The following is a 19,318-nucleotide window of genomic DNA, read 5'->3' on the forward strand; positions in this document are numbered from 1 at the left end:
CCTGTGCATAGAGAAATGGGCTATGAGATACAGTAACTGCTACAATAAATGGCACTTTAAATAAACAATTACCTTGTTGAATAATTTTGTAGTACGCTAAGACTAAGGACCAGGGAGAATGTTAGTGAAGCCATTGTTCCACCGCTATCAGGCTGGAATTTCTTTTGGTTTGTCATGAAGAGGGACACCTGGATCAATTAATGTTACAGTTTATAAAGTGATAACAATAGGCTTCTTTGCGTCTTCTGATATTTCATTACAGCTGCTGAAGCAAAGAATCATATTTGTATCATTTTTAATTTTTAAAAATGTAGAAAAGCAGATGGAATCATAAAACAGCAACAGATTACTTAATTACCGTCACCCACTGGGATAAATGGAACATACTATAGAATATATCAAAGCAGATACTGATGAGACACTATCAGTTTCTACAGGTATGCAGGAGTTTTTCCATTCAGACATCAGTTCTCTTCAGACACAGGAATATGCCTATTGAATAAATCCAGCAACTAATCATGGTATAACCAAGTACATAGAAGTATGGGGAAGCCTAATCAACTGTCCTAAGATATTTCTTATATGTCAGCCATTCAGTGAAATCTGTCACCAATTTACCAAGGATGGGCAAAGAGTGAAAAAAAAAGCATGAATATTTCAATTAAGAAATGTCATCAAATGTATGTTTATTTGTGAATTATCACAAACTGTTCATCCAGGTCTATAAAGGGGATAGGAATGATAACAGAAAAATTTGTTGACTATGAAAAAAAATCATGAAACCCACAAATAACATGATCAGTATTATTCAGCCAGCTCCACTGTTTACTCTGTATAACATACATAAGTAAAACTTAATCCAGCTTGTTTTACTAAGCCAATGCTTCAGCCTTCAAACCCAGAGTTCTGTGAGTAGTCTTTACTTACATGAATATTTAGACAACCAAACATGGTGCAGCATCATGTGGATACTCTTCAGTCAGATTCACAATATTTATATGTTGGCTGATATGTCATGATGTGATCTGGAATAACATTTATTTTAACCGGTGAGGGCATCATGCTTCAAAAATCACAAGTGCGAGTTCTGTAATTGTTTTATTAGGCCAATAGATCCTAGCTGATGATTGCAATTCTACTTGGAATAAGAACTGATCATAAGTATCAGACCCCAGAAGTTTGTTTTTTTCAAATTATGTGCACTGTTACATGTTTTATTTTAAAAATTAGTGTCACCAGATAGGTATGTGCATATATTTGATTATTGCTATCTGAATTAATAGCCAGTACGTTAATCCCTCCCCCATCAGAAATAAGTGTTGGTAGAGCCACACAAATATAAAAGAGTGATCGCGGCAAGATTTTCAGCAGACCTCAAGATGTGGTTTTTAGCAGTTTCAAATGAATACTGGTTAGATTTTGAACATTTCAAACTGCATAGTGGATGATTTAAAACCGACTGTAAAATATGTGTTACATAGAATAAAGAATGAATACAGAAAATACAGTATTGTATTATTTACTGAAGAAAATAACAAGTAAAAATCATGTTATTTTTAAAACAGTTAAGTAAACAAATTTAGACCATACAAGCATTGACAAGAAATGTAAATAACTGATTAATTAAGGTTGTAACTACAAGGTGGCTAAACTACTTGAGACCTAAAACTGCAAATGTTGAATACTGTATCTTAAAATGCTTCAAGGGCCTCTGCTTGTACAGTGTGTAAAACATTTGAAAGTGAAAGACCACAATGAAATGTACATACAATACCTGAATTGAAAAGTTTAGTAGCTCAGTGTATATTAACTCCTTTCCACCCAACGTAATATCTTTTCTTTTCACTGGGAATTTATCATATTTTTTTTCCCTAGTCAGGGAGGAAAAGGGTTGATATTAAAGGAAACGTGGCTCCAGTATGCAGAAAAGTTATGGCACTGCAACTAAACGAACCACCATCCCTAAGCAACATAAAAATATTCTAATATTAAGGATTATTTTACAACTCAGTGGAAATATGCAGTAATGCAATCCATTTCCTCCGTCTGGATGACAAAAATGCAGTCTTAACAGCCACAAGAGCCTGCCTTGTGTTAGCTATAAAAAAAAATATATTTATATATATATTTATGCAACTACTATGTGTATTAAACAAAATCACTGAATGGATCAGCAGGGTTCTGCAACACTTTGAATCTGTATCTCTGGGAGGGGTGCACTGGAATCTGCAATGCTTCTCAGGAAGGACTCGCAATGAGGATAAAAATCCATTTGTTTAAAATCTTAACATTTTTTCATCACTTTGTCTGAGAAATGGTCTATGTTGATTTCTGCCAGCATCAGCCAAAAGCATCTGTTGACTTCATTTCAGCCCACTGTTTGGAAATGGAAGCGACATTCCTTAAAACAAATCCAATAATTAATTGTTTAGTGAACATTGAAACTGAAAATTAGTCCAATTTCACCAAGAACTCCAATTATACAGCCCAATTTCACCATAGTGAAAACTCCCAGCAATTTTTTCTAACCTCCTTGTGCTAACTTTATAATTCTTTATCATGGCTTGTTTAAGGGATATTAACCAACAAAGTACAAGAAACATTCTACTACTCTTGGAAAGAATTTATGTTGTACTGTAACTCACTCACTCACTTGGTTATGTTAGTTTGGCATTGAACACTCAGAATTGTATTCCACATTCATTTGTAGAAGTATAGAAAATTGCTTATTTTTTTACCTGCATTGAATTGATTTTCTTAGCAACCTTGTCAAAACTGATCATTGCTCTTTGCATGAAAGGGTTACAGATTTGTAACACAGTTTATCTTTGAGACACCAGAGAAGAATGCTTGAACAAAAGGGTAGCACCCTGATGAACTAAAGCTTTATTATATTTTTTTATTCTTATGCAACCCCCTACTTAAGCCAATAACATGGCATTTGTGCCACATTTCTGAGACTGTAGATGTCCACTCAGGGTGTTCTGAATGAACTATTGTATGTCAATCCACTAAGGAAAACTACAGCGCAGTGGTAATCTGGTATCCTAGATCGTTTTTTCTTCTTGGACAAGATTTATCCAACAATCTTCTTTCTTTACAGCTACAGCAGCTCAGGCCTCCTTTTCTTTAAAGAGAGGCAAAGTAAATGTCTTACACCTGTAGACCAGTACTGGTGCTCTTGTCCTAGAAATTTTAGCACTGCTCTGATACAATGAAGCCTTCTTTTTCTCCAACTGGTTCCACTTCAGCATATGCAGGATGTCCCGAGCCTCTTCGAAACTTCATTGCAGGCCATCTGCTTGGGCGGCGCTACAAAAGAAACAACAACAAAATCCTTTTTAGAATATGTAAGGGATAACAACAAAAAAGCACGTGTTTAAAAGTACCTTATAATTTCATTTGCCTTGATACTGAAATCCAATTGGCTAATACTGTAGGCTGTTTTGGGAGCTGTGGGGAAAGGGTAGATGACCAGCGCTGAAGAAGTTAATCCTTCCTTCTAGACTCATAAGGAAAGCCTAGCACTCTCAAGGAGCCCACCAGTGGCTACTAGTCCTGGGAAGATGTGCTAGTGTTGCCTGCTGTCTCCTCCCTCTCCATCTGGGGTTTTGGTAGATCTTCACGGTGCACAGAGTCACTGGCCAATCAACCCACTCCCAGGCCTGCCCACAATGCCTCCTTTCATAGTCCTGCATAGAGAGTTGCCATCAAGCTCTACTCTGCGGTGCAGAGTATTACACAGTCCCGCTGAATGGTCTCTCTTCCACTGCAGAAAGGTGGAGTCCAGGTTGCAATGTGACATGTTGTGATTCTTGAGCCTATAAATGTACCCTAATTGTGAGCCTAGCTGTGGGAAAGGGGATAAAAGTTTATGAAGTGTCACAATAATCTATCACAACAAATGCTGATGGGAAAAAGTGCAAAAGTGAGACAGAAAGACCGAATTAAGCCAAACAAAATGGCCTACTGATATAATTCAAAGACCGAGTTAAGATCTTGCATGGTAAACAAAAAAACATGTGAGACCAGAAATCAATTAACCAAAATTGGCATTTTGGAAATTAGGCCTAACTGGTGGACAAAATAATGAGGGGATGGGCTATTCCACCCATCGCTCCTTTTTGGTGTCCTCAAAAGGAGATTTTTTTGGAGGAGGGGAAGAGGGTTATGCAACATTGGCTGACTGAAAAATGAGTCTAAGGGGAAGGAGCAAGCTTCACCATCATGACTGTAAACCCCACCATCTCTGGGGACCCCAAACGGTCTTTGTCCTAATCCTGAAAGATATTCCGATCAGAGAGAGGGACCCAGATGACATCACTACCTCCACTTCTACTGGCTCCAGGAAAATCTCAGTCACCCCCTGGGATGTGAGACTATGTCTAACCCTTGTCCCCCATGTGTTTTCCTCCCCCCTATTTTGTTCTTTCCTGTCACTCTCCTTTTTCCTTTTGTCTAACAAAAGTCTGGCCTAGCCAGCCAAGACTGCATATTTTGCAATACTGCTGGGAGCCTATGACTAGAAAGAGGGAGCTAAAAGCAATGCCCTAAACAGCCAAGGCTGTAACAAGTTTGCCAGGTCTCAGAGTGTTTGACAAGACTGTGTGCTGTGAGGCTGCAAATGAATCAACATTCAACAGAGATGGAAGTTGTTATTTTCTATCTTCTTCTCTTCTCTTATGCATGTTTGTCTTGTTTTGTCTTCTAGGAAACAGCATTGGACTTTACCAACAACAGCTCTGGCTCATCTCAACTAACTTCTTTTCTTTTTCCCAAGAGAACAGTTATTACCATCTTTAATACCATCTAAGAGACTTTCAAAGAAAGTGTTTTTACTTCAAAAGACTCTTTCCAGCCAAAAAGAAAGGGAACAAGGGATGTTGTTAAAATGAAAGCCTTACTTAATACTTTACATTTCAAATTCTTTAACTGTTTATCCTTCTTCTTCTGTACCTTTTATAAAAGGTTAAAAAGAGTTCTGATGTGTTTGCCATGGTATTAAGCCCAAACCTTGTTTAAAAATGTTTCATATTTGGCCATTTCAGGGTTATGTTAACACCTTTGACTCTTTGGGCCCATATATTCCATCTGTATTAATACAACAGATATTTCTGTTTCATATCAGTCCTTATAGCCAAATTCTGGCACTCTTAGCTGGGTTTCCAAGAGACTAAAATTCCAATTTGAATAACTACATTCTGCCTGATTAATTTCCCCTGTAGCAGTTTCAAATAGATGCAGTACTGATCCTTGAATTTTGCCAGGTGTAAAAATTGTGTAGTCAGACATGCATTAAGGCATGGTCTGGCAGGGAGCCATGGGGCACCATCTGGTTGGATAAGGCGAAGACGATCTGAACAAGGTGGTGGCCAAATTCCCAGGGGTCATAAGAGGCTTCGCTATTTTGCAACGCGGTGCACCAGAATTATTCAGGGAGGATGGGGTTCTCCAGCCAGGCTTGGGTGCTGATTTGGTTTTCGCCAATATAAAAGAGGGCAGTGGGAGATGTCTGGGAACCTGACTGGGTTTGGCGGGGGAGGCAGTCAAGCTAATTGCTGGCACCTCCTTGTGGCGGTTGTCCAGTGCAGGTACTCCACAGGCAAGCTATACAGTGACCAGATAAATGGCCTGGTAAAGGATTTAAAAAGGAGGTGTTGATTAAAGGAATGGAATGTGGGGAGGGTTTGGGGCTCCTATGAATGGTATGGTAGGGAGCCAACTCCCCTTTCTTATAGTCCACCTTAAACCTGCTACGAGGGGGGGGGGGCGGGTGGTACAGTCCCAGGAATGGGTTGGCTGGGAGACCTGGATGGGAAAAGAGTGGGGGCTGGTGGAAGACATTCCAGACATCTAATAATAAAGTTGCCACCTGATTAAAACCATATCAAATGTCTCTGGTACGTCTTTCGGTATAGCCAGACAACTACATTCTGCCTGAGTGAGTTTCCCTGCAGCCATTTAAAATAGATGTAGTATCTTCATTCCAACCATCCTAATGCGTTTTGTACTGTTAGGGCCTCATACAGCTCCCACTGAATTTTTTTCCATTGACTTCATCTGGAACTAGATCAGTTCTTTAAGGATCAGCCAAGAACCAGCCAAGTGAGGTGGATACATTTCAGTGGTAGATGAAATGAGATTCTTGGATATCTATAATGCCTTCTGAGATGAAAGACACTTCTAAGCCCTACATTTTCAAAAGTAACTAGTGTTTATGGGGCTCAATTTTTGGGTGCCCAAGCTGATGCATATTTAAGGATGCTGATTTTCAAAGGCTGATTGCTCAGTACTTTCTGAAAAGCAGCCTCTTCAAGGTATCTCAAATTAAGTGCCCAAAGTCATTAGTCACTTCTGAAAATTTTGGCATAAGTAAATATTTTATTAATTACCTATTGTTTCTTCTTCAAAGCTACTACATAAAGTAGCAGTCAGCTTTAGGGGACTGCTACATTCCAATAGTGCTCGTGGAAAACAGAAGGATGAGGAAAAAAAATCAGTTACATTTTATGTTTTCATTTTAAGACCGAGCGAGACACAGCTTAAATGGCTTTTTCTCAGATTCCTACTTGACTGTGAGGAAAACTCTATTCTGACCACAAGATCTTTTTACTTTTCCTGTCCTGAAAATAAATTCCTCTAAATGTCTCCTTTTGCTGTCGTGTTACTACGCTTCTTGCTGTTTAAAATATTTGATGGTAGAGACAATCTGTGCTAAGAACCACTGAATACCCGCTGCTGTTACATTATATTGGGATTAGTGAAGCTAATTTAGAGCAGGATTAGCTAAAGAATTTCTCAGGGGCTGCTGAATTCCAATCTCAAAAAGACTGTAACTGTGAGGACGTTGGTGGTAGGGCACAAAGAAAGGCTTACATGGGGATCACTGTCATGCAGATATTGTACAAAAGCTGCTGCTCTCCCCTACCCCCATTCTAGCGTCAGGTATGCTTTTGAGGTGTGCAATGGTAAATTTTATTTGACAGTTAATTTAAAATCTATGGCTTCTTAGTATAAAACCTCGCAACATTAAAAGAGGAATGTGTAGTGCTGTCCTTTTGAAAGGACATGTTTTCCCTAATAAGGAAACTCAGCCCATTCCAAATTTTTTTAGACTTTCCATGTATACTTGATTCAGATTGTTTTAAAAATTAAAAAGGACAGTTAGGTTATTGCTAACAAAGAAGGATCAAATTTTGTTCTCAGATTCACTGGTATAAATCCAGATAAATTTGATTAAACCCAATGAAGTTATTCCAGACTTACACCATTATAAATTAGAACAGAATTTAACCTGATATGTCTCTAATGAAAAGAGAAAATGAAAAACCAATGGAAAACCAGTAGGGAAAAATACGGTAATTAGAAATAGAGTCTCAGAAGACAGTGACTAAGGATGACCTAACTTTTAATGTATTAAGATGCTCTCCAATTTTATTTGAAAATGTAACCAAGGTTAGTTTTTGGCTCCTTCTTTTACTACCAATGATTTTACCATTTTTAGCTCTGCTGTCTATGGGCAACATACTTTTTAATTGGCCCTTCCTTTTGATGAAAAATGCATGAGTTCACCTAACATGGGATAAAGCGTAAATGTCAGCTGTTGCCCCAGAAACAAACAAATAAATCTGAAGGTCATCTTCAAACACCAGAGTTCAAACTCTGTGAAGATTCTTTTCATGCCAGAGGTAAGAGAAATATTTTTATGCTACCTTGTCAGGTTTTACATTGCTAATTACATACAGTAGGGTTTTTGTTGTTGTAGCTATTGTTGTTTGTATGTGTGTATGTGGGAGTATCTAGTCTTTGAAAACAGAACATCGACAAGCTACCGATTCACTAAACTTTGTTGCTGACCCAGATAAAACTGTAGAGATATTACAGTTTTAATTGATAAAACTAAAAGTAACTTAATGGGCATCATGGGATTTGAAGCTCCTCAAGCTACCATAGCAGCCCAGGAAGAGCATAATGAATTCTATGCATTTGCTCTCTCTCAAGTAGAGCAAGGAACAAACAAATCAGGGTGGGGAGGAGAGAGGGAGCTATTTAGATTAATTCCTTAGTTCTTGTCCTCTCCCTCTTGTAGGTAGAAAACATGTTTCTTTCCTTAGAATTTGAAACCTTTGAAGTTATTTTCTGAACTGCTGTACTGTAAATAGAAAGTGTATTGCAACTGAATTCACTGGGATTTTTCTCACATGACTGAATCTTCCAGAAATGGGTCCCAGGATTATCTTCCTAAGCAAATCTGCTAGAGGAAAATAGCCCAGTCTTGCAAGCCCCAGAAGGCCATGGATACTGTGTGTGCAGAAGAATGACCTGCCGTATGTGGAGAAAGAGGTTGGTTCCCTGTGGAAGGCCATAAAGGTAAAAAGAGAAATAGTTCCAGAGCAGGATAATGTATGAAATGACATTTCCAAGCTCAAACTCCCTGTGATGAACCCATCCATTGCACCACTGCTTGGGACCATGCAGTTTGCTGGAGTTCCTGCTGCTCTTAGCCTAGAATAAACATCTTTATGCAGACCTTGGAGCAGTGACAGGATGGGTTTTGCCTGTCTCCTTTTTAAGAGCACAGATGAGATGTTTCCCAACAGAAGTACTAGAGTGGAAGTTTGGGGCGTCTTCCCTTCGTTATTATTGTACTAGGAGGTCTCCAGGCTTATCCCAGTGGGTAGCACTATTCCCCTCACCACCTTTTCATTCGGGAGAATCCTGGGCCTCAGGGCACCACTCTTATTCCTGGCTGGACATTAGAATGGAGTTATCAGCCACAAAGAAATATGGCATGCAAACAGATATGCCCCTTTCTTTCTTCACTGACAGAATTTCAGTCAACCACAGAAGGACCCACATCCACATTAGGAGCTTGGCTGCTTAGTTCAGGAAATTCAGGAGACCCAGGAAGCTGCTTTCTGAGGGTAGGTCCATAATTACCCGCCGGGTCGATGGGTGGCATTCGACTTCTGAGAGTTCGAACTATCGCGTCTAATCTAGACGCGATAGTTCGAACTCCGGACGCGCTCCCGTCGACTCCGGAACTCCACCATCGCGAACGGCGGTGGCGGAGTCGACAGGGGAGCCGTGGACTTCGATCCCGCGGCATCAGGATGGGTAAGTCAGTCGAACTAAGGTAGTTCGACTTCAGCTATGCTATTCACGTAGCTGAAGTTGCGTACCTTAGTTCGACACCCCCCCCCCCCCAGTGTAGACCAGGCCTGAGAGATACAGCTTGTAATGAGCTGAATGCCCCAATTAGTTTGGCAACTGAGGGCATTCAACACATACTGAATTGAGGGACTTTTATGAAATTCTTTGCAGGTCAGCTTTAAATCAGCTGATTTTCACTTGCAGAGTAATGTGTTTAAAAGGACCCCTAAACATGTCCCAAACTGAACCCTCCAGCAGATTCTCATATAAATTAGTGCCATCTAGAAATGTAATCTGATTGGCTGAGTTCCATGAAGCGGGTTCTAGTAAATGACATTACTAGCCCTGGTATACAAGGGAGGAAAAGGAAAACAAACCTTTGGTTTCAATCTTCAGACTCACTCTGAACAACCATACACCATTTAAAGAGGTGTGATAGATTTTCTATTGCCATCTATAGTTATCCACAGGACCACTGATGACATAACTATAAAATAATATAATACATAGCTTTGAGCTGAACAAACAACTGCAATTCAGTTGAGAAGTTCTGCAGAACATTATAAATGACTTTACTTCCTTACAGCCTAGAATTCAGTCAGGATTTCTAACCAATTTTATCCTGAAAACAAAGGAAACAATCATTTCTGTGTTTCAGTAAAGAAACTGCTACAAAATAAATGGAAGATGTTTCAGATGGTTTTAAATATATATAAAAACAAGAAGAAGGAAATGCACTGAATGTGAGCCAGAAAAAGGAAAGGGAAGGAGGGAAAAGTCTACTGTGCAGATGCCATAGGAATATAAAGATTAGGGGATAAGTGATGTAGGAGAAGATCGATTATAGAAGGACTGAACAGATGTGCTCAGTGGCATATAATCATTTTCAGATCGAGTACAAGCACTATAATATGGGAGTATTGGCATTTAATGACTGCTTTCCCTGGCCTCCTGAAGGAACTGAGAAACATATTGTTATCCCTTATAAAGATCCATATAATCTCTATGAAAGATCAGTCAATGGTATGGTACATTTCACCTGTGACAGGAATTCATTTATAATAATTATAATGAAGCACACTGAGTACTGTGCTTCATTGTTAATTTGCTGCAATTCTTAATAATTCTTTTTTTACATTTCCTTTCAGGATTCTGCAAAATAAGTTTGTATTATCTGTGGATAATATTATCTGTGGAGAGTAGTTTGGTGACATGTACCATCCTCTACAACTGTACACTGAGGACTACAAAAATAGTACAATCCTATGCAGTGAGACCCGCTACAGTGTCAGAAAACTAATCAAGGAAAATCTCCATTACAATCATCAGGTTTTAGAGGTGTAGCCGCGTTAGTCTGTATCTGCAAAAACAACGAGGAGTCCTTGTGGCACCTTAGAGACTAACAAATTTATTTGGGCATAAGCTTTCGTGGGCTAGAACCCACTTCATCAGATGCATAGAGTGAAAAAAAGTAGGCAGGTATAAATATACAACACATGAAAAGATGGGAGACTTAAAAGTGGCCATTCTTCAACAAAAAACTTCAAAAACAGACTTCAATGAGAAACTGCAGAACTGGAATGAATTTGCAAACTTGACACCATCAAATTAGGCCTGAATAAAGACTGGGAGTGGCTGGGTCACTAGAAAAAATAATTTTCCCTCTGTTGATACTCACACCTTCTTGTTAACTGTTGGGAATAGGCCACATATACCATGATTGAATTGGCCTCATTAGCACTACAAAAAGTAATTTTTCCTCTGTTGATATTCATCCCTTCTTGTCAACTGTTGGGAATGGGCCACATCCACCCTAATTGAATTGGCCTCGTTAGCACTGACCCCCCCACCTTGGTAAAGCAACTCCCATCTTTTCACATGCTGTATATTTACACCTGCCTACTTTTTTTCACTCTATGCATCCGATGAAGTGGGTTCTAGCCCACGAAAGTTTATGCCCAAATACATTTGTTAGTCTCTAAGGTGCCACAAGGACTCCTCATTGTTTTTGCCATTACAATCATGTCTCTTTCCATTTCCTGTATTCAGAAGCCTGTAAACTACTAGCAAAACTTGCCTTTTGCTTTAATAGTATCATCCTACCAGCACCAAATTCCAACGAGTCTGCTGTGCAGTTTCATCCCTAACCAGTTATCAACTTAATCATATGGTCTCACCTTGATTAATGGGGATTTGACTGTGACTATTTTACATGTGTATAATCAACTTTAATAGAGTTACTCTGATTTACATCAGTATAAGAGCCTGATCCTGCAAAGTCCTGAAGGCCTTCTCAGAGGGACATACCACTGTCACCTCCCATTAAAATCCATGCAAGTTTAGGGTACTGAGCATCTTTCACGTTCAGGTTTCTCATGCAACCCTGCCCTCCCTAGCTCTATATTCTATATCTACCATTCTTTTTAACTTTAAAAGGGCGCCTCCACTGTTTCTGACAAATTTATATCTCATACAATTCAATGAAGTTGTCTATGGCACATATTCTTATCCAGCTCAGTGGATGAGACTTAAAGATGTCTAACATCAAGTGAAAAGTTTATTAGAAGTGTTCATGGGCTTTTTGACTGAACTTCAGTCTTTGTCAACAGCAGATGTTTATGTTTCACAAGCAGAGATATTTAAATATAGATTCCTCACACCTCTCAGGATTGAGAGCCAAAGATTTAAAACGATAGTACAAAATTACCCAATGAACCAAGAAAGGAGGACGAAACTATATTAATCTATTACATTTTGATCTTATTATGCACTAATCAATATTAGTACATTCTCAATAGGAACATATAAATCATGTTCCTTTTTACTAAATATTAGACAACTGTTATCTGTGACAGCTTTGCAGTCTTCAACATTAATTAAAATAAATTGTAATTTCCACTAAGAAATAAAGGCATAAGGTAACATAGTATCAACAAGATCCCATATCATCCTTATGCACATAAACTAATATTTGATTATGGTATCCATGACTTCCATTGTCCCATGACAAGTAATCAAATGCCTAGTCTTGTCTACCACTGATGGTCTTGACCATAACAGGATTGCTCTATGGATCATCTGCACCCTCACAATTATTTGAGTATTTTTTTAATACTTGCAATTTTAGTGCCAGCCTGACCTGTTTTTTTCTCTGAACCCCAAACACCCAGTTCTTTTGACTAAATGTCAGTCAGAGATGAGCAGGTTTGAAATATCAGGTCCAACCCAGAGCCTGCAAACACTGTGTCTCCAATATACCTTACTTCCAAGTAACTAGGTAACATGACTTGCCTGGCACCACAAGAATTGGATGCATAATAGAAATTATTTAAAAGTACAGATTGACCCAAGCTATACAATTCAAGAGGATGATATGGAGATACCAATGAAAATACCTGATTCATTTCTTTCTTTCACTCAATACAAATCCTTCTCCAAAATAGACCTCTCTGATTTAAAATGCTTCGCCTTATAAAAAAAGTTTCTGCAACTTTAGGGACCAGCAGCAGGTAGGATCATCTAAGCAGGCTGCTGCTGAATGATGAAAAACTGAACCCCTCCTTCCTTACCCCTTTGACTTTTATTTTCAGTGATAATTATTTATTTTACAGGTTCTCCAACTGACATGATCTGGGTCTCCCCTGCTGAGTTGCTGGTTCCTGCTGAGCTGAATAAGCTCTTGAAGAAATAAATGTATTGTCAGTGCAGTGCAATAACAATGAGATCAATGGCAGTATTCAAAATGGCAGGACAATGTAGAACTTTCAAAGAACAGAAAAATTATACTTGTTCTTTTTTCTTTTAATCATTAGTTTCAGGATGCGGAACACATCTGTCAGTGCAGGGAAGCATTAGATCAATGACAGCGCTCATGAGCAGGGGTGCCTGGCCATTTTCAGACTTTAAAAAAAAAAAAAAAAAGAAATTATGGGCCAAATCCTCAGCTGATATAAATCAACATTGCTCCATCAACTTCAATTTAGATCAGCTGAGAATCTGGCCTTACAATTCTCTTTCTCCTATTTATTTTGCATTATTTTAAAGAGCTATGCAGCATCTGTGAAATCACTGCACTGTTAGAAATAATGTATGAAAAATCCTTACCTATCACTGTGCAATCTTATCTGCTATGTGCTGCTCTATACAAAGATGTAAAATGCTGAACTTCAGATGGAGCCCAAAAAGCCCATCAAGGCCAGAAATCTGAAAGTCAACACCAGGAAAAATACTGCAAACTAGGTTTTCAATTATATTATTTTTTCTTCAGTTGTCTCCTTTCAAACAGCCAATTGGGATGGCGGTGGGAGTTAAGAGTGGGGCAGAGAGAACCAAATTGAAAGGTGAGTCTAAGTGATTCTATTGGGAATCAAAGTAGAAATTGTGATGCTGGCAGACCAGGTGACAGATCATGCCAAGGTCCCCATGTCTCAAATGAACACTGACAAATACATGGCTGGAATCAGTCTGGCTCACCCCGTGTGTTAATATAATTAAAACAGGTATTAGATTTATAAGAAAGTGTTTAGTCTTTATTGAATGCTTGTGAGTTGCTGAACGCATTAATCTCACTTACAGCATCTGCTTCCCATGTTATAAGGTAATAGTTGAGCATTTGTAGTGTAAGCCTCTCTGACTGTGTAAATCACCAGACAGGAGAGGGACATCAACTAGTGTAAAGTGTTGGTCTCCAACAGAAGATGTTACATGCTGCCAGAAAAGGGAGGTCCATCAACACCTGATGGATTATTGGGAAACATTAAAGAGGACACAAAATTTTGTTGCTCTTCTCTTCTCCCACCCCCATGAAGATAAGGTCTGCAGTAGATTCCTCCCATCAGCTGAGTTTGCAGCTCAGGGCATGGGGTGGGGGGAGAAGTGAATAAAAACCACAAACAAGAAGGAGCTGTATCTTTAGGATGCTTGGACTCTAGCAGGCAGGGTTTTCTAGGCATAAGCAAATGATCCCCAGCTGCTTAGCCTGGGTTAGACCAAAAGGAAAAACAGAGCTTGCTTATTATAGGTGCTTCTATTACCTTTTGAAACTTAAGATTGTAACTCATTTGTGTATGTACGTTTACCTGCTTTAACCTTGTAAATAACTCTCATTTCCTTTTCCTATTTAATACATCTGATAGGGTTGCCTACAAACATTATCTTTGGTATGAGATCTAAGATGCAATTGACCTGGGGTAAGAGACTGATCCTTTGGTGCTTTGATTACTGTAATTCTTGGTGTATCACAAAGATAGGCTTATCTGGATGGCAAGACAGATTGGGGTTCCCAAGGGGACTACCTGTGACTCCATGTTAAAGCTGTTATAGTACTTGAGGAGTTTACAATTGAAAATTGGCTGGTGAAATGTAAGTATAGAACTCACAACCAACTTGGGGTTTGTGCCCTGGTTCTTAACAGTCTGCCCTGAGATTGGTACCTAGTCACCACAGGAGAGCTAGATAGGGATAATTTACACCTTTTGGTTTCCTCAGTGTGAACTTTACACCAACCTAAACTACCTCTACAGTTACTTTGAATCCATCAGATTTACTTAGACTCAGAACTACTTATCAATGTGTAATTCTTACCAACACAGACACACAATCTCTGAATTTGGCACACTGAGCCTGATGAAGGTAAGTAATTCTAATGGGGCCAGATTCTCTCCTGTGCCAAGATCCACTCAGTAATAGAGAGCTGATAATGGCTCCCTGATTCTCAAGCTGCCCCTGCACCAGCCCTGAAGTAAGATAACACAGTCTAAACCCAAACCTAATTCATGACAGTTGGCCATGGTTCCTGCAGCACTGTACTCCAGCTGAGATAGGGGAATACCACTCTGTTATTGCCATGCTTTACTTGCACTCACTTGCCAAGGTAGAGGAGAATGGCACAGGAGTGGACTCATTTGGCTTTATTCTTTTGGGGGAATTCTCAGCTGTCCAGCTTCAGCCAGATGATGTCCCCTTTGTGCCACTCAGGCAGTGAAAAGGTGACAAAACTGGGGTGAGAACTAATGTAGCTCAGACACTAGGGGGGCTTGAGAAGGAAGTATAGCAGAGAAAATAACTATGTGTACTTTACACCTGCTATGACTTCTCTATGTAAGTTACACCCACATAGTCTGTCTTTGGGTACATCAACAATTCACGCCATTTTCGGCAGTGTGTAGCGTATATCAGTGATGAGCTGCCAAATTTTTAACAACCGGTTCCCTCCTCCCTCCAAATTTTTAACAACTGGTTCCCTCCTCCCCCCACACTCCTGTCCCATCCAACCCCCCCCATGTTCCTTGACAGCCCCCACCCATGCCCTATCAACCCCCTTCCTGTCCCCTGACTGCCCCTTACCACCCCATCCAACACCTTCTCTCATTCCTGATGGCACCCCGGGACCCCTACCCCATCCAACCATCCCTTCTCTCTGTCCCCTGACTTTCCCTGGAATCCCTACCCCTAACTGTCCCCCACCGCCCCATCCAACCCCTGCTCCTTTCTGACTCCCCCCCGACCCTTACCCCATTCAATCCCCTGTTCCCTGCCCTCTGACTGCTCCAACACTAATCCACCCCCAACTCCCTGCCCTCTATCCATCACGCCCTCCCTGCTCCCCTTACCTTGCTGCCTGGAGATGGGGTCCCAGCTGGGCTGGGGCTGGGACCCGGACACTGGGGCAGGAGCCGCGCCGCCCAGCCGGACCGGCCGCAGACGTCGGGACAGGAGCCCTGTTGCGCCGGCCCGGCTGGACCCGGACCCGGCCGCGGACCCCGGGGCAGGAGCCGAGCCCGCCCGCGCCCGCCGCTGGGCCACGGACCCGAGCCAAGCTCCGCCGCCGCCGGCCGCGGACCTGGACCCCGGGGCAGGAGCCGAGCCCGCCCGCGCCCCACCCAGCCGCGGACCCGGGGCAGGAGCGAGCCCGCCCGCGCCCGCTGCTGGGCCACGGACCCGAGCTAAGCTCCGCCGCCGGGCCGCGGACCTGGACCCCGGGGTAGGAGCCAAGCCCCGCCCGCGCCCCCCACCCAGCAGCGGACCCCGGGGCAGGAGCCGAGCCCCGCCCGCGCCCCCCGCGGACCCCAAGGCAGGAGCCGAGCCCCGCCCGCCCCGCTTGCTTACCTGCCTGCCTGCCTCCCTCCCTCCTGTTCAGGCTTCCCGCGAACATCTGATTCGCGGGAAGCAGGGGAGGGGGAGGAGAAGGGGGCGGAGCAGGAGAGGAGCGGGAGGTGAGCTTCAGCTGGAGCTTTTGTTAAATTTAGCAGCCCTTATAGAACTGGTTGTCCTGGAACAACCGGTTCTAAAATGGCTGCTAAATTTAACAACCGGGATCGCGGGAACCAGTGCGAACCGGCTCCAGCTCACCCCTGCCTGCCTGGCTCTTTAGCATCCGGTTCTCTGTCCGGCGTCTAATTTTAGCAAACGGTTCGCGTGAACCGTTGCGAACCGTCTGCAGCTCACCCCGGCGTATATACCTGCAAAGCCCTGCCAGCATGGATATAGATAGCAGCATAGCTGGTGATGCATGATTTAGTTAAGCAGAGTAAAGACATGTCTGAAGGGTGTGAATACGTATCCAAGTACATACCCTGTACACACTCTCCTTGCTTTTCCATCTACACTGCAATTTTTAGCAATGCTATTTTGGTAGGGGGAGGGAGGCCGTGGGGAAAGGCTCCAGAAGCTTCCTGCTACAAAGCCTTTCCCCACTGCAGTGAAGGACACCAGCAGCAGGGAAAGGCTCCCTTAGTGGGGAAAGGCTCTGCCAGTTCCCTTCCAGCTCTTTCTTTCCTCATCACAGTGAAAGATTCTGGCCGCAGGGAACTGCTGAAGCCTTTCTCTGCTGCCTCCCTTCTGCCAGGCAGCTACACACGGCAGTGTGGATGGAGCCTACTTTTTACTGCGGGGTGTAGCTACACTGACAGTATACACCTCCGCCAGTGCTGTGTAGTATAGATTTAGCCTTATACACAGGTAAGTGGGAACAAGTAGGGTAAAGATGTCTGGATACAAGACAGTCTAATTTATATCATCTAAAATATTACCTCTTAATTTTGTCAGGCTTGTCCTTCACGCATAAGTCCCTTTCAGACCTAAGGCTCACATTTGAATCAACCAAGTTACACGGGGAGGAATATAACCTCATTCAAATGCAACTTCAGAAATTCCTGAATCATGTTTTCTCATATTTAATCTTTATAAAGCACACCCTTCAATTTAATCTCTGTTTCATGTGTTCTTGTATTCACAAACGTAATCCACCATAATTGGCACATCATGCCTGACTTTTTGCCAGACAAATCTTAGATCCTGACTGCAGTATATTTTACACCACATAGATTAGTGGCTACATTAATTTTATAATTGTGTTATAGCTAACTATTATTGTGGTTCATTAATTTTGTTGTATTTAAGGCGCCTAATGAGAGCTTTGGTCTTGTTAAAACAAATATGAAAGATATCAGTCTTTATATGTGCATTATCCTCCAAAAATCAGCAAAGGGGGATTTTAAAGTATCATCTTGCTGCAACATTCCTTATTCTCAAGAGATACTGTGAAGGAATTCTTGAAGGTCAGAGTCAATTTGTGACCTGATTCAAAAGGAAGTATTCCTGGCAACTAAATGCATTTTACTTTTGTATTCCAAGAGGAGAAAAAAGATCTTAACAATAATTTAAAAAAGGACCTGAGCAGGCAATATCTCCTCTATTACACTGATAATACATCTTTACACCTTATGTTTTATGTATGTTTTATTTAAAAGAGACTCTGTCAAAGTAAATAGGCTCCATATTGTAATAAACATTTTTCTTGGTTTGGGGCCTGTTCCCATTGAAATGTCAATGAGAACAGGAGGGGTCCTTTTGTTTGAAAAGTTCATAATTCTTTCCACCTGACCACATACACATTTTATTTTCTGAGATAGAAACTTTCCGTATGTCCTAATCCCCTAAATAAGCGCTATAGCACTTCATTATGAGTAGTCCAACAATACCAAACAAGGAAATGTGTGTGGAATACAGTGCAGAGAAGAAGAAGAGAGGTGTCAGATTACAATTTCAATCTTCCAAATGATTAATAATAAAAAAAGGATATTTTTTTGAAAAATTATGAAACTACCTTGACACCATTCCATATAAATGATAGCGATATCATGGCTAGTTAACTAATAAATACACACACAAATCATACCATCAGTTCAATATCTATTTTCTGTTCCAAGTGTAACTGAACATATGTTTTGTGCTCAATAAACCAAATACAAACACTTCAGCACCTACTTTGCTTCATACTCTAAGGAAAAGTTCACAGAAATCTTAAGAACACTGCTTCTTTTGAAGTTAATAGCATTTTTCTTGTCTTGGGCATACAATTTGTTGAAATCCAGTATTCCACTAAAAATGTAGACCCAGTTAAATTAGCCTCTGCAGACTGTAGACTCCTTCCTTCGGCACTTTGGTTTGTTTTCAAAAAGAACGAAAAAAGAGTGTGTGTATGCTCTCATGCATGCAGTATGATGGCCATAAGACACACAAATGATGAAACAGAGAAAAACGTACTTCGGCTTTATCCTTTTCTGTGCACTTACATAAAAAGAGAGTTTTTTGCTAATCAACCTCAGTAACGTAACCAATGTACAACTTAAAATATACAGACTCAGAGCTTCTCTACACAGCGGGATAATGCGCTCTACAGGGTTGTGATTTCTAAAGTGCACTTACATAATGCATGTTAAATGGTCTGTGTAGACCCTGCTGGTGTGCACTAATATAATTTAATGTTGTGCAGTTTGAAACAGCGCTATGCTAAAGTGCACTGGGGAACCTTTAGTGCACATCAACAGGGTCTACACGGACCAATTAAAATGCATTACATTAGAGCACTTAAGAAATCACACCCTATGTAGAAGCCCTCGAGGAATTCCACCATGATTTTAACAATTTCCATCCCACCATCAACCTCAGCCTAGACCAATCCACACAAGCGGTCCATTTCCTAGACACTACTGTGCTAATAAGCGATGGTCACATAAACACCACCCTATACCGGAAACCCACTGACCGCTATACTTACCTACATGCCTCCAGCTTCCATCCAGGACACACCAAACGATCCATTGTCTACAGCCAAGCTCTAAGATACAACCGCATTTGCTCCAATCCCTCAGACAGAGATAAA

The 19,318-nt window shown here is 41.1% G+C and overlaps 1 protein-coding gene across 4 annotated transcripts in view; it reads right to left on the reverse strand.

Annotated features, from left to right (window-relative positions):
• Nucleotides 1-1,503: 1,503 nt before the first annotated feature.
• Nucleotides 1,504-19,318, reverse strand: part of PLXDC2 (plexin domain containing 2) — a 403,152-nt gene continuing 385,337 nt past the window's right edge. For all 4 annotated transcript variants that reach the window (XM_039526378.1, XM_039526380.1, XM_039526382.1 and 1 more), the window contains exon 14: nt 1,504-3,312. In XM_039526378.1, the coding sequence (XP_039382312.1) occupies nt 3,196-3,312 (117 nt within the window). In that variant the 3' untranslated portion in view covers nt 1,504-3,195. The remainder of the gene's footprint in view (nt 3,313-19,318) is intronic.

Source organism: Mauremys reevesii, linkage group 2 (genome assembly GCF_016161935.1).
Source record: "Mauremys reevesii isolate NIE-2019 linkage group 2, ASM1616193v1, whole genome shotgun sequence".
NCBI lineage: Eukaryota > Metazoa > Chordata > Testudines > Geoemydidae > Mauremys > Mauremys reevesii.